This window comes from Branchiostoma floridae, chromosome 8 (genome assembly GCF_000003815.2).
Source record: "Branchiostoma floridae strain S238N-H82 chromosome 8, Bfl_VNyyK, whole genome shotgun sequence".
In the NCBI taxonomy this organism is placed as follows: domain Eukaryota; kingdom Metazoa; phylum Chordata; class Leptocardii; order Amphioxiformes; family Branchiostomatidae; genus Branchiostoma; species Branchiostoma floridae.
Window position 1 is genome coordinate 12,730,047 of NC_049986.1, and position 15,827 is coordinate 12,745,873.

At 43.8% G+C, this 15,827-nt stretch overlaps 2 protein-coding genes across 3 annotated transcripts; one reads left to right on the forward strand and one right to left on the reverse strand.

The window, feature by feature from the left end:
- Positions 1 to 271: 271 nt before the first annotated feature.
- Positions 272 to 11,646, forward strand: LOC118421229 (CUB and sushi domain-containing protein 3-like). 2 transcript variants are annotated; one of them, XM_035828400.1, is made up of 20 exons: positions 272 to 379; positions 487 to 646; positions 1,277 to 1,488; positions 1,924 to 2,059; positions 2,663 to 2,851; positions 3,307 to 3,435; positions 3,941 to 4,102; positions 4,529 to 4,717; positions 5,193 to 5,380; positions 5,590 to 5,740; positions 6,130 to 6,303; positions 6,522 to 6,704; positions 7,064 to 7,234; positions 7,405 to 7,539; positions 8,566 to 8,725; positions 9,136 to 9,238; positions 9,462 to 9,546; positions 10,063 to 10,341; positions 10,804 to 11,026; positions 11,386 to 11,601. In XM_035828400.1, exons 2-20 carry the CDS (start codon positions 595 to 597, stop codon positions 11,549 to 11,551), a joined length of 3,087 nt encoding a protein of 1,028 aa, XP_035684293.1. In that variant the 5' UTR covers positions 272 to 379; positions 487 to 594; the 3' UTR covers positions 11,552 to 11,601. The 2 variants fall into 2 exon arrangements, with proteins under 2 accessions (XP_035684293.1, XP_035684292.1); XM_035828399.1 differs by having other exon boundaries at positions 273 to 379; positions 10,051 to 10,341; positions 11,386 to 11,646.
- Positions 11,647 to 12,185: 539 nt separating this feature from the next.
- On the reverse strand, positions 12,186 to 15,811 carry LOC118421772 (D-amino-acid oxidase-like). The gene is made up of 10 exons (XM_035829274.1): positions 15,567 to 15,811; positions 15,055 to 15,169; positions 14,575 to 14,654; positions 14,240 to 14,305; positions 14,016 to 14,070; positions 13,686 to 13,787; positions 13,186 to 13,268; positions 12,855 to 12,972; positions 12,569 to 12,676; positions 12,186 to 12,299 (listed from the first exon to the last, which is right to left on the reverse strand). Exons 1-10 carry the CDS (start codon positions 15,758 to 15,760, stop codon positions 12,186 to 12,188), a joined length of 1,035 nt encoding a protein of 344 aa, XP_035685167.1. The 5' UTR covers positions 15,761 to 15,811.
- Positions 15,812 to 15,827: the final 16 nt, after the last annotated feature.

Sequence of the window (15,827 nt, forward strand, 5' to 3'; positions counted from 1 at the left end):
CATCCATTGCGCATGAGGGGTGTATGCTGTACGCAAACCTATTTTTCACTGCGAATAGGTGCGTATGTATGGCGCGTTCCGTGCGTATTCCGGACTTATGGTGATCGCTAGGCTAGGATCCAAATACTCAGAGATAAACTGTTATATCTAGTCACATCCGAATGTCTGTGTATGGGGTCAGTTGCGCACAAGCTTAAGGATAGTTACATGATTACATACCGGCTCGTTGAAACAGATACAGATCTCCGGATGTTGTATTGCGTCCACGTGGTTTAGAACAAGTAGGTTTAGAGCACCCACCACACAGCGGCACACAGGTGTCCGCCCCCAAACCACTCTCACACAGTCTTAGTTTAGAGCAGTCCACCGTGGTAAATAGGTAGGTTTGATGTTGCTCCATTCACTTTGTCTTGCAGCCTAATGACAGCATTATCTGACAGTTTTAAATACCATCCAGACATTCATTTTATCTTGTCTTATTTTCAGCGTGTGCAAGTTGTAATTTCCATCGCCAAACTTCGCCTTTGGTATCTGTGGAGCCGTGCGCTAAAGGGACAGAGAGAGGCCAGCCAGCGTCGCCATTTGTGGTCAAACATGGAGACATTTCAAGTCTGTCTTGCCCTTCTGTGTCTGGGCGTCTTGACAGGTAAGATTGCTTTATTTGTACTTTGCGTTCGTTGTGGTCGCAAAGATAAAGCATATTTGTAAAAATAGACTGTTAAGAAAGGGTAAAATGTATAAATTTGCAATCTCTCTTCTACAACGTAAAAAGTATGAAGAAACTGCAATGCTGTAGGGTCAACGGGTCGATCCTGAGAGGTCTCAGTAGGATGCAAAGTTAATGGATATGATGTTCATGTATATTGTACATGTACGTACGCGCGCACACACACACACACGCACACACACAAACACACACACACACACACACACGCACACGCGAATTCACTTGGCTCCACTATCACATCTGACACCCAACTTTTTAACTTGAAACTGTTAAAAGATGAATGAATGTGGCATAGATATATCTGTATCATTGTACATGTGCACTTTCAGCTTCGTACGGAGCCTATGTGAAATGTTGATTGAAAAGCCCCTGACCGGTACGTGCATATTGATATTACTAGAATAAATAAGTAGATGACATATGGATATCAGTATATATGATACCCATATAGCATATGGACAGTTACTAGCAGTACGATATGTATCATACGGACAAGCTAGCCATCAAGTAAGCAAGGGTGATAAAATCTTGGATCCTATTTCACCATAGAAGTAGCAGAATCATGTGGTGGCAATCTGGTAGCCACGGAGACGACACAGTTTCTAACGTCCCCGAACTATCCCAACAACTACGTGGACAACCTGAACTGTCACTGGACTATCCAGGCTCCGTCTGACCACACCATCATCGCAGAGGTCACCGACATGGACATCGAGCAGGACAGTGGCTGTCCATACGACTCTCTCTGGTTCTACGAAAATGTAAGTTTGTCATGCTACGGTAGAGTGCGAGCAGGGAATTTGAGCAGAGTAAAATACGTTCTTCTCCAAGGAAAAATGTATAAATGTACCAGGGGAAATAAAATCCCGACAAACGCTATTTAACAGGAATTGCATGTGACATGTAATCCATTTTGTGAGACCATCAACCGATGATGCTGTTAAAAAAAAATAAAGTTTTAGGAGATGACAAAAGTTTGATCTTACTACATTGAAGGAACAGTTTATATTTTTTAGCCCACAAGGGTCTCTTTGCAATTGTTGTCTTTATTTCGGAATTGCTGTCAAACATTGCTTGCTGGCTTAACGCTTACAAACTGTTGTCTTTGATTAACGAACACACGACCAGCACGTGTAGTGTTTGCGTGTAGATCTAGCTTACTGATTTGTAAATGCCAATGCAATGCTTTCTCACAGGGTATCACCAGTAACAAGTACTGTGGGGCCGGTAGCGTTCCAGCCTTCGACACTACGACCTCTCGTCTGGATGTTTACTTCGTCACCGATACTTCCATTCAAGCAAGGGGCTTCCAACTCAGCTACAGGGCAGTCTGTGAGTGGACAATCAAAAATTTTGTTTTGAAAGAGAATGTTATTATCATCAATGTGATAATAACATTATTTTATAACATTATATGCACAGTTTTGTGGTATTTGCTGAAAGAAGTGCTATGAGAGATGACAGCTGATTAACGTGTGTATCTGCACATGTGCCATGGTATCAAACGACACCACGGCACATATGGCTACATGTATGTGCTCATGCCATGTTGATACACATACGGGCTACGTGCACATGCCATGTTGATATACGTTTCATCATCACTGTGATTTTGCCAGTCTATATCAGGAAACAGCAGTTTGGATAAAACCCATGTCAAAAATCATCATTTATGATCACATGCCACCATATCAATGTAATGATTACGTATTAATTTGGGATCTTTCGTGTTCCACTGCCTCAGGAAAAGAAGTCGAACTCAACAAGTTACAGTTTAGAGTTAGCTTTTAGACAAGAGTAGACATATTCTATACTGTTCTACAATTTTGTTTGTTTGTCTCCTTTTATGGGGCCTCGTGCAAATAGTCGCAATGAACTATTATCATTTTAAAGAAATGTCATTAGGTAACTTTATCTATATCCGTTGTGTCTTAGCCGCAGGAGGAAGGATACGGCTTGCAGGAGGGTCCACCCCGAACAAGGGCCGTGTGGAGCTCCTGTCCGGCGGGTACTGGGGGACCATCTGTGACGACCTGTGGGACATCAATGACGCACACGTCGTCTGTAGGATGCTGGGATACCACAGGGCATTGTCCTCCCATGGCTCGGCCTTCTTTGGTCCAGGTGAGCATCCATGAACACTTGCGCTATTACTCTGTGACGGAGGGTAACCTCAGTCGCATTTCGCATTGTCGCATTCGCATGTAGTTTGGAATGTCGTCGGTAGCTGTTTGTATAATCGATGTAATAATTTCAGAATTCACCCCTATATACCTGGCATTGTGGTTTGGGGGTTTGGTAATTAGTCCAAGCAGATATGGGGTTACCGGTTTGTGGTGTCTAATGTACACAACAGCCGTTGCGGCAGATGAATACCTAAACAGACTCTGGCTTTCTAGGACATTGCATTGGTTAATGCCAGCCTGGTGTTATAATGCTTTGGCCTCTTTTACATACAGGATTTTCTTAGAGGTTAGTGGGACGAAGTTTTAGGACGTTTTCATGACACAATTCAATCCCAACCAAACCAAGTCCAAACAAATACCATCCGTAACTCCGCCTCCGGCTTCCCTCTGCAGGTTCGGGAGACATTGTTCTAGACGATGTGCAGTGCAGCGGGACCGAGGAGACGATATTCCAGTGTCCTGCCGTTACTAACTCGGACTGTACCCACTCAGAAGACGCAGGAGTCATTTGCGACCCTTATAGTAAGCCCTTATTATGGTCTCATATATTTAGCCGGCAACTGGCCGAGATATAAGTATACATTCGTAAATCAGGTTATGATAGGCAAGGGATAGACAGCCGGGAAACCAACCTAGACTAAATTTCATACATTGGTCAATCCTTTTATGGCGATCAAATTACTTATGTTTCTGTCTTAAATTTTGCAACTATAAACTATTGATATTACCAGTGTCGGAAAATTAAAAACACTTTCAATGTTAAGCTAGCGACCGTTGCGCATTGCATGGTTTTGACTGTCTTAGGCTAACGTCACATTTCCAAACCGGGTCCCGGCCGGGCTGTTGGTGGCAACGAAAAATAGACACAAATAATGCTCTTCACGTCTTGTGTAGTTTGACGTCTTTTATATCATTCTTTTCGTTCCTGAAAGCTACCCGGCCGGACCCCGGTTTGGAAATGTGACGTAGGCCTTAAGCGTTGCATAGAATGTTGTTCCTAATTCCTGTTGACCCTGACCCCTACCAGTCCGCCCGTGCGCTGACCTGCCGGACCCAGCGAACGGTTACGTGACGTACGACCAGGCCTACGCGCTGTACCACTGCGATCGTGGATACGAGATCTCCGGGACGCCGAATCGGACCTGCGCGGAGAACGGAGCCTGGGTCGGCCCCGAGCCGTCGTGTAAACGTCAGTATATCGTGACTTCTTACGTATCACAAAAAGCTCTAGCTCATTCTCTTACCCTGATAGTAGTAGATTGGCTTTTCACTTGAGCAGCAGTTTATTTTAGGTCGCTTGTAGAGACTGCTATAAAAGGCAAAGTGACTTGAAACCCAAAGTCTTTTTGAGCGGCATTTGATGGTACAAGGCAAAGGCCGTCAACTCGCTATCCGTACGATATTGTACTATGAACTTTTCCGGTGGTTTTCAATTAAGTCTTTGGAGAGCGATAACAACGACATTTTTTAGGTGAATTGCCCTGTTTTCTACCTGGACGGCATTGGAAGTCTTTTCTCGGCGGGTCTGAAGTGCTTTCGCACCGCGTGTCTTTATGGGCCACGGTAGGATTTCATTGAGTACAGGTATCTACTCCCCTCAATACATGTCCCATAGGTGTCAGCTGTCAGTTGCCTGATGACCTGCCGAACGGGTACTACACGTACGTCGGTCTGCAGTACATGGACACCATGACGTACAGCTGCGATCCCGGGTTCACGTACGGTCACCCAGACAACAACAAGAACACGTTTGTCTGCGGTCCTGACGGGACGTGGGACTACACGACCCTACCAACCTGCACAGGTGCAATCTTTTCTGCTGTTATACGACGTAGATTAAAGTCAAAGTTAAATAATCCTCATACCAAATGGTATATAGGGCGGCGCATATCTCCATTTATTTGCCCTTGGGTCAGACAGTTTTGCAAGCACTACAGAAGGGCGCCAGTGAAAGCACTATGTGTTCAACTACCACACCCTTTCCCATTAGTGGCTGTTGTAGGTAAAAGCAACCGTTTACACCCAAAATCTGATGCAGTAGAATTGAGTAGAGCACGAGGAATGACAAGTCTACTAAATACACCCGCGTTAGATCAAGATAGGATTTATTTACCCCAAACTGTGAGATATTTAAATGCACCCAACTGTTAACAAAAATGTTAATCAATCGCGTGTGACTCCATGTGTACTGTGGAATTTCACGCCTGCATTCTGGTTCTCCCTGCATACCTGTGTTCAATACCATACAACCATCCATTATACGAGTATGATTACTACAGCAACCTGTGGCAATAACGACCTCCTGACCGACGACAGCGGAGTGTTGTACAGTCCAGGCTTCCCCGGGAACTACCAGAACCGCCAGCGCTGCACGTGGGTGCTGAGACCCAGGGATAACCACCTCGCGCTCTTCCAGCTTCACTTCCTACAGACCGAACACTTCTACGACAAACTGACAGTCTATGAGGTGCTTTTTTATTACGAGATAATATCTTTGTTAATGATTAGTCAAGATAACAGTTCAACAACCAAAATCGGAGGTGATGTGGACATTAGTAGGCATCTGACATTAAGAAATTGTATTTAAAGGATGTGCCAGAATAAAAATCAATACTTTAACTTTCTCATCAACGAAGCAATAGCTTTTGACTGACAAGTTTGTTCTTTGAACGTAAGGGTTCCAGTGAAAGCGGCGACGTCATCGTTTCGTTGTCAGGGAGGTATCCACCAGATGACGTGTTCTCGTCCAAGACCACAGACGACATTTACGTTGTGTTGGAAACCGATGCCACGAACACCGACCGGGGCTTCAACCTCACATACTGGGGTGAGATACTTTTCACTTGGCGATTGAAAATGAAGCGTAAAGAGACCATAAGAATGGCTGCAGAATATCTCCAATCACGTAACCAGTGTTCCTGGCTAATCTAATGTAACCATACAAGTCCCCGTCATTCCGGAACGGATTTCATGACTTCATTGCAATTGTCCTTAGTTGTCTATGTAATAATTATGATTGTAAAACTGCCACTATATTAGTACTATGACCAACATCAACAGCTATACCGTATTCTATGCGAGACGAACATTTTGCACTGCTTGTTCTTGCCAGTTGGAAATACAACTTTACCTGACCATATCAAAACGCCGATGGTGCTCACTAGTGAGCAATGAAACAACAACTCACCATTTCTGGGTTATCTTCTTTCTCTGCAGCTTCCGACTGCCCCTTCCCTCCCTCCATCTCTAACGGAGTCAGCAGCTTCTCTGGACAGCTGGCAGGTGCGACGCTGCAGTACAGCTGTGACCCTGGCCACGTGCTGATAGGTGCTCCCAACACCACCTGTGTGGAAGGTGTCGGGTGGTCTGCGCCGGAACCCACCTGTCAAAGTACGACACTTGCTTTTCAACGTAGCCTTAACACACTTGTGGCTGCTTTTACGCAAGAACAGTATCATCATATACGCTCAGCAACGTATAAAAAAGTATTTCACAGGAAAGTACTTACGGAATTTGGTAGGTGAGTATTGGCGAAATAAAGAAACTTTTAGGTTTGTGGCTTCTTTATAAACAGAACAACATTCTCTTTACGATTCTTGCCTACACAGTTGTCACCTGCCCCGCCCTGCCATCTCCAAGCCAATTGGTCGTCTCGAATCACGTGTGTATGACGTACGGCTGTTCGGCCTCGTTCTCGTGCTCCACCGGGTTCGAGCTGACCCCTGACAGCCCCGGCCAGACGGTGTGCCAAGCAGATGGGACGTGGAGTGGACAGGAGCCTGCTTGTCAGGGTAAGCTGGGGTCAAGTCAGACTGATTCTATCGATGGCATCCTCGGAAGAAATCCAATCTGCTGGGAGAGGGTAAATAGAAAATGACAATCAATCGTAACAAAACCTGACCGTGGGCTGATAGATTTCTTAGGGTATAATCAGCATCTCAACGGACGACTTTTTAGATTTTATCTTATACTATACTATAACAAACATAGTCATGAACAAAATCTGTGACTTCGTGGAGGGAAGTGTCTTTCATTGGCTCCAAATCTTGACTTTCCAGTACCTTGCATTTTCTCTTTTGCAGAATCTGGTAGGTAGAGAAGCTCTAAATCTTTGCTCGTAAAAATCCAATGTTTCGTATAATCGCTACAGTGATCCATTGCCCAGCCCTGCAGCGGCCAGAGTACGGGAAGATCCTCGGCAACGAAACCGCCTGGGGTTCCGTCATCGAGTTCGAGTGCAAGTACGGGTTTAGTCAGGGCAGTACCTTCCGGACCTGCCAGGGGGCGGGCACATGGTCCGGAAATGACGTCATCTGTAAGGGTAAGTCACAAGCAAATGGTATTGTCTCAATGTTTCACCATCATTTTCTGTCCTATCTCATTACATTTCAGGAATGTTTGCATCTCAAAATTACATTATAACTTGTATTCAAAGCATGTCAAAACGTCGTTAATGACTCTATATTTCATTATGTTAATGTGCCTCTCCAGCTCCAATACAGTGCGAGTTTGAAGCCGACTTCTGCAGCTACGAGCAGGGCAGATCTGACGACTTCGACTGGACAAGAACCAACAGAGAGACTACCTCACCAGGCACAGGCCCCAGTAGTGGGTATGGGGGCCTAGGTGAGACGTTCATTAATGTATCAATAATGATATTAAACTAACATTGCAACACCTTAAATATTTCAATCCTATCCTGTGATCGAATACGGACATAAAAGCTATATCTTTCCCTTCCGCCATGGCATACGTGGAGTACATATAACTAAGTAGTTTATACCAATACGCATCGTTCAGTGGATTTCGCTAACGCCGTAGATAGATTGGACCTTCAACTAGTTAAATTGTATCCTGCTGTTTTTTCATATGTTTGTTATTCTGTTATCAGTCATGTCTGTTATCAGCACCCTCACACTCAGGGTTGACAATCACGGCAAAGCCTATGATATCACCCCTGACAAATCAGCCACAGTATTCGGTTATTAGGGGTGCCTTGCTTATGAATATTAATGAGCTTGCCCTTATATGGGCAGTCAGCCGTTGGGGATCGGGCGTTGGCATGGTGAGCAAACAAAGTCATGGTAATACGTAACATGATTGGCTGATAGCTTCCCAGCGGCCTTTGCGAGACAGCTTGCGACAACAACAAGCCCAAGAAAGGCCTATTCTCTGATTGGTCGACAGCTTGTTTGTGGCGACAATCATAATAGCCACTAATAGGGCATGGGATAGCAGGGCCCCATAAGGTAGTGCCGTTGGGGACCGGGCGTTAGGAGGATGGTTATCAGTGACCTGTACCTAGCCCGTCGAGGCATGAATGTACAATAAAGGTCTTTCATTCATTCATTGACAATTAGCCTACTCTCCAATATGGTAGCTGTTTGGCACCTAATTTCTAGGTTACGGGCTTAGGCTTCCTTCACTAATACTCCGTGAATAGTTTCGTCAGGTTGGTACATTCTAAATACTTTACGTTGTGACAGCATCTGAACTGTGAGCAGCGACACCTGTCCTGCAGTGCAATTTCAACCAGTCAGAATTATCCTGAAGAAGGTGACAGGCGATCACCGAAACGTTGGTTGTGAATAAAACAATGGTTGTGTAAAATGAGTCTCTTTATTTTCTAGCTAATATTGTTTTCTTCTCCAGGCTACTACGCGTATATCGAGTCCTCGCCCCCGCATAGAGCGGGTGACGTCGCCCGACTCATCAGCCAGGAGTTCGAACCGGAGGGCTGTGCGCAGCTGCAGTTCCACTATCACATGTTAGGGGACGCCATCGATACCCTCAATGTGTACATAGAGACAAGGTAATTATGGCAACGGAATCGGGGATCCGGGAAGTAAGATAGTCAAGACTGCCCAAGAAGACCACTGAGAAGTGTGAACAGGTGGTCACTACAGACAGGTCCCTTTATACTTGTGTCAGTATGGTAACTGGCCAAAAAGTGGTCCCATTGGCCTGGTGGTGCTTTTGTAGAGATGGTCACATGTACAGGTATGACTCTACTGGACTTGACGAACCATGGATGCTTCAAAATCGATATACCTAAACCTTTTTTTCCTATCAACTATTGACATCTAATATATTTCATGTTGAATATGTGTCGACTGTCTAGTTCTATGTAAATTTACCGAACCTCACACCTCACATCACCAGTCCTTTGATATTGAGTAGTAAAGGAAGCCAGGTATCTTTAAAACCTCTCTCTCATTGAAGGACCAACAAGCTGGTAAGGGAGCTCGTGTGGTTCAGAAAGGGGGACCAGGGGTCGGCCTGGCAAGAGGCACGGGTCTCCTTCCCACCAGAGGGATATCATAAGGTAAGTCTCTGTTTACACGGAATCCTCTTGAGTTTTTTTGTGGCAACCAAAATGTTTCCCTCAGTACACAGAGCATAACATAATACACAGTATTGTGCATATGGAGATTCCAAAGACATTTGTCAGCATCCTTTGAAATCTAAACAGAGTGGAAATCTTGACTGAGGATCAAGGAAGACATCTTAAGTAGTATATAATGTTTTTTCTTCCCCTCTCCTTTCAGGTGATCTTCGAGGCGTTTGTTGGAAGCTCACACACGAGCGACATTGCCATAGACGCCGTGCGGCTGATACAGCAGCCATGTGCAGGTAGGAACACACAGTTACAGAGGATTTCGACAGCATGGGCTACTAATGCAAAGAAAAGTAAAGAAAATATTGAGTTTCTGTGCTAGAAGAAAATAGAAATAGTGGGAGACAATTTTATTGTCCCTATAAGCTCTTTCGCAAATTCGACTACGCATGCACGGGAGACGGGAATTCTGGGTAATATGTGAAAGGTGAAGGCCCCTGAGTCCCTGACTATAAACATTCCGCCAGTTGACCATCTCAACATTGTTACGCAAATCGAAACAATGGTCGAGACCAGTTGATTATGTCTTAGAGGCCTTAATCTTTGACATTACCCATAGATCCTGTTGCCCGCGCATTCGCAATTGAGTCTGCGAACGAGATTAGTGTCCAATTGTTACTGTCCTCAAGACTCTATGATGAAGAAAATCATCATCATAATTTGAGATGACAATTAGGTAACTATCACGGTACACTATCTGTACTATAAAAGAAGAGGTAATATGACTATATTATTGGCAGATCCCACAACAGAGCAACCGACGACAGCAGAGCCAACCCCCACCATACCTCCGACTGAAGAGATCACCACTTTGCCGTACACACCTAGCGTCACGGTACAAACTGATGCAGGGATAACCAACGTAACAACCACCGCACCAGCCACTGTTAACGTAGAGCCGAGCACAACTCCGGTGACAATGGTTGATTCTACAATGGTCACTACTGGCCAACCAAGCGCATCGACATCTATCCAAGAGATCACCTCTGTGCCACCAACGACACTAGCGGCCACTCTGGTTCCCGTAACAGGTTGTTACAACTTTAATTTGGCCGTCCCGCCCTCCTTCCTTCCTTCCTTCCCTCCTTCCCTCCCTCCCTCCCCACACACACCAAAAAAGAAACGAAGCTGTCATATCGACAATGCAGACACACATATTACTTAGGGCAGAGGTACTGTCAAAATTTGAAGTGTAATGTTACGCCGATAAAAGTATGAATAATACTAACAAAAGCTGTTCCCTTTTAAGACCTACGTCACATATCCTAGACGGGGCCCGGTCGGGCTGTTTGCGGAAACGAAATATTAAAGTTTATGCCAAAAAATATGCACAAGACATGCCGTTGCATCATTGTGGGTTGGTTTCATGTTTTTGTTGTCTTTTAAATCGTATCTTTCGTTCCCCAAAACTGGCCAACCAGGCCCCTTTGTGGAAATGTGACGTTTATAGCCTATATATGGTGGTGTTCACCTACTTTCTCTTGCTCCTGCAGACTGCAGGATAGACCAGCACATCCCTGGGGATGGCATAGACATCATCAGCTCCCCGAACTACCCCGAGCAGTACCCTCCCAACCTGGACTGCTGGTACGTCATCACCACAGACCCGGGCTACTCACTGCAAGTCAACATTTTGAATTTTGACCTGCCTGGCAGCCCTACGGACAATAACGTCACATCCGGCGGATGCACGGATGATTATTTGGAAGTCCATGCGTGAGTCAAGAAATTATTCAATAGCTATTATAGCAATTTCTACTTTTAAACTCTTGTCGATTGTCCTTTGAAGATATTTCCATGGCAGTAGTGGTCAGTAGTTTGGTGCTTGTTGAAATTACAGTTTCCTGGCAATCTAATGTTAAATTTCTGTTAAGGTTTCTTCCCTGGCTAAATTGGTATTTTAGGCTTCTTTTATTTTCTCAGTAATAAATTAGAGAAGAATGAATGGAGTTATAATGAATATTGATAGCTTGGCACAAAAGAATTCTAGATATGATTTTTTTTAATCTATGGATGGCGTCATAGAGTTTCATTCCCCCTATGAAAACCAAGAAGTCTTTTGTCCGACATTTCAGACCGCTAGGAGGTCCGCCCTCCCAGCGGTACTGTGGACAGGCGTTATCCCCGGGAACAACATTCTCGTCCAACGCGACGTTTGCCCTGCACTTCGTGACGGACGGAGTCAACGCCTCAGGAGGGTTCAGCGCTATCATCCGCAGTGTTCCTTCGTCATTGGCTTGAGGGCAAACCAAGTATCTAAGTTCGTAGACGAACATAAAAGTCGCTATATGCAATGGTAGTATGCCACATACAATAAAGAAAACACTTATAACACACAAGACGCTCGTTTTTTTTAAAGAGATATAGATATCGTTATATTGTCCTTGCAGTACAAATCATTACGCCCTAACCCCGGCTACTATAGCTACATTCTTCTGTCAATTCTGTCAGCTATGGCAGCCTTTTAGAAAGTTAAAAGTAAGTACTTGAATTTTAGTATGTCGTTAACGAGATTGATAAGTCATTGAATATCATGGCGAGCATCATGTCACCATGCAACATGAGCAACTGTCCTTTTCTTTTGAAAAGTTTGAAAATGATATCCTATCATCCGTTTGAGCAGTTATAAAGACGGGAACAATGATTTGAATGCTCGGTGATACCTAGTAGACATCAGAGCGGATCTATATATTGATAATCCATCGTGTTGTCAATGCATAAATTGATTGTCGACAGCTACGATATCATCTTTATTAGATCCGCGTTATCATTGTGCATTTTTCCGAGATGCCTTATATGTGTGGCACGAGGACTTCTAAGACTCAATTCAATAGTATTGATGTGCAAAAAGGAGACTTTAAAGTCAAATTTCGACTCAGAGGCGGGATTTTGTGACCTTCTCCGTCATGATGACCTTGACGATCTCAGCGACCTCTCTCGCGCAGCCGTGAGACCACGTGACCCCGTTTGCTCCATGGCCATAGTTCAGCTGACGAAGAAATTCCAATAATAACTTTTCCTTGACATGAAAAAACCCAGTACTCTCCTTCTCCTGTATACCTCTGCTTCTATCCTATTCAGATTACGTCTATGTCATATGCTATTGCCATATAAAGATCCATTTACCGCAAAATGGTTCACAAAAACAAAAGATCAAAATCAAAATGAAAGTATGTTTGGCATCTCCGCTAACTTTGAAATTGCCACATTAACAAAATTGAACTGCCCTTTAGAAGTAGCCTATCAGTAAATACGTACCTCAAAAGAACGCCCAGATTTGGAATCTACCAGTGTTTCCCTTTCCAATCTTATTCCTCCTTTGCGCATGGGCCGCAAGCCAGTCCACTCCTCTACAACCTCTGCACCCTGAGATGTCGATAGAATTATGGTTGTTTTAGCCATCAACAGTTTCAACACATTGGCACATATTTTAAAGGACATCAGATATACATTTGAAGCAGCAAGATGACGTAGAAGAACTGTGTACAGTAAGAACCAACTAACAAAATTAGGGTGAATTTAGAATCGAAGTTAAATGCCTTACCTTCAGTTGCGGGTGCAAGGCGAGAACTCCCTCCCATATGGTCTTAGTGTCACGTGGGTCGTTCGTCACGCGGTAGTCCCCCTCCTGTTTTATCCCACCTATCACCACGTCATGAAGGCTGCGACAAAACATTGGAAAAAAAGACTTAAACCGATGACCTTGAAAAGTGCAGAACCAGTTCCCGGTCTTAGACGTTCTCCTGTCGACATTAGCATGTCTTAAGTTAAATTCATTTTTCTTGCTGTTGAAGACTTTCAGGTTTATTGTGCGACACATTGCATACTAGTAGTTAAGTTTCAATGCTTAGTAACTGACGAGGAACTCAACTCACTTGGCGTATATGTACGGATCACCCTTGATGGTTGGATGTGGTCCGGACGTTCCCACAAAGTACCGTATCCATGGAGCTTTAACCTGTGTGAAAGTACCGTATCCATGGAGCTTTAACCTGTGTGAAAGTACCGTATCCATGGAGCTTTAACCTGTGTGAAAGTACCGTATCCATGGAGCTTTAACCTGTGTGAAAGTACCGTATCCATGGAGCTTTAACCTGTGTGAAAGTACCGTATCCATGGAGCTTTAACCTGTGTGAAAGTACCGTATCCATGGAGCTTTAACCTGTGTGAAAGTACCGTATCCATGGAGCTTTAACCTGTGTGAAAGTACCGTATCCATGGAGCTTTAATCTGTTTGAACCAGCTTTAACTGCTATGGTATGAATCTTACGGTTGGTGTCTAACCTAAAAACGTCTTAAGGGCCACATCTATCGGGGTATCTGTCATTTTACTAAGCGCGATGTATTCCTTAGAACGGAAAGTGACTTTACTAACCCGCATGACTTGTCCTCTGACAGGAACCACAGCCTTGTCTTGAACAAGAGATCGGGCTTCCAGGCCGGTGCAGTTCACAATCACATCGTAGTGTGGAGCTAACTTAGAATGAAAAAAATATGATGAGGCGTTAAAATATGGTCATTATACCCAGAGCACCGATGAAAACAAATTGTCCTATCCTATAGCAATTGTAATATTCAGCAACTCGATCACGTTCTAATTCAGAGTTATTCATTACATTCGACTTGCAAGAGATAGGTTTCCTGTTTTCGTTGTACGCAGGTTAGAGATACAATAGACGAAAACGAGTAGGTAAATCAAACATACTTCCTCCAGTGATCCGACTCTTCTCCTCACGAATCCGACCCCTTTCTCTGCTAACCTGAATTGACAACCAAAAGTCCATCTGATTTCACCAGCGTCTTTTTCGGATGAAGAATCAATTTTGAAAATGATTATAAACGATCGAAATTCTGTGGTTGGACCGTTGGAAAGACATCACGAAATACAAGATGACCTTAGTCTTCTAGAAAGATCCATAGAATTGTTACTTTGTATGAGCCCAAGGAAGAAAGTCTCTCGGTTGACAAATGAACGCTGTGTAGAACCAGCCGTGTCTGAAATACAGGAAATAGAGTTACGTACACACTACTTGAACGGAAGTAAAAGAATTGTTTGCTGTCTTACAATAGGAGACAAAGGAGGCTTCGATTTGATTGAAACCTTATTGACCAAACATTACTTAGGAACACGAAGATGCTAAGTAATTTATAGCTGCACGAGCAGTTACTTAGTATGTACAATGTATAGAGAAAAGCTGTACATGTAAAGCTCCAAGGGTGTAAAACAAAATTTCTTGTTGTAGAAACATTTTCCATCCACCTACTTGTATCCAGGAAACAGGTTGTTTAGTTCCCAAGCTGTCAGGTGACGGAAACCAACAACAATGTCCTTCCATGCAGGATCCTAGGAAAGAGACGATGAAGCAAATCGACTTTCATCTTTCAAATGAGGTACTTGTAGCATATAACAACCCTTACGTAATACTAACTCTTTGATTTTTAGCATGTAGGTAAAGATTATAAATCTTTGTCGAATCATGAGTACGATTTTGTCAAAAGAGTAACAGTACTTATTTCTACTGCTGTAAAAGAACTGCTACTTCCTTTTCTAGTAAATGCATGTAAGTTCGCGGGGATTTGCTTTCGCGGTAGTGGGAAAATGGATTGTTCGCGGTGGTTTTGAGTTCGCGGTAGCTCCATAGACTGCAGTCTCATAATGTAATGGAAAATTGCTCGCGGTGGGTTTGAATTCGTGGTGAATTGGTCACCGCGAACATCTCTGCTTTTATAGCATTTCAACCCACCGGTACGTGTTCCATGAAGACGTAGTAACCAGGCTGCAGGAAGATGCCGAGTTCGTGTGCATAGTCCGTCTTCAGCATGGAGGTCAGATAGTCAAACGACCACTTCAGCCATCTCCTGAAGAAATCACGAACATTGAGGTATAAAAATAGCGTCCACTAGTGAAAAAAATGAGATAGAACCCCTCTATCACATTAATTCACTAGTAAGAAAAAAATTGTGTCTACTAGTGAAAAACCCGTACCCTTCTATTGCATTAATTCACTAGAAATAGGTGAAAAAATACCGTCCACGAGTGAAAAAATACGATAGCACCTCTCTATCATATTGATTCACCAGTGAGAGGGAAGATGTGATCTAAATGAACTGGTGAAATAATGCGATACCATAAATTGTGACAACTATTATCACGTGTAAGTAAATTTAGTTAACACGGTTTTCGACTGAAAAGCTTTTTTGAAGTAAAGTAATGTGATAACTAGACAGTACTTCAAAGTCAGCTTGCAATACTCACAATTCAGCTGCAGTCATGTGTTCCTGAGACGGAGGTTTCCAGATCCCCCCGGCACCGTAACTCGTGTTGTCCGGACAGAACTTCTCAGAGATGACGGTCAGGTCTATTTGTCTGCGCGCATGTGCAGCCTCTTCCATGATGCGGAGGGCAGAGGTCATACCCACAATTCCCGCTCCAATCACGGCGACTTTCATAGCGTCCTGTTATTCATACTTGAAAATATGGATTTGTCTACGTTTTTACGACACGTGATTGCTTACT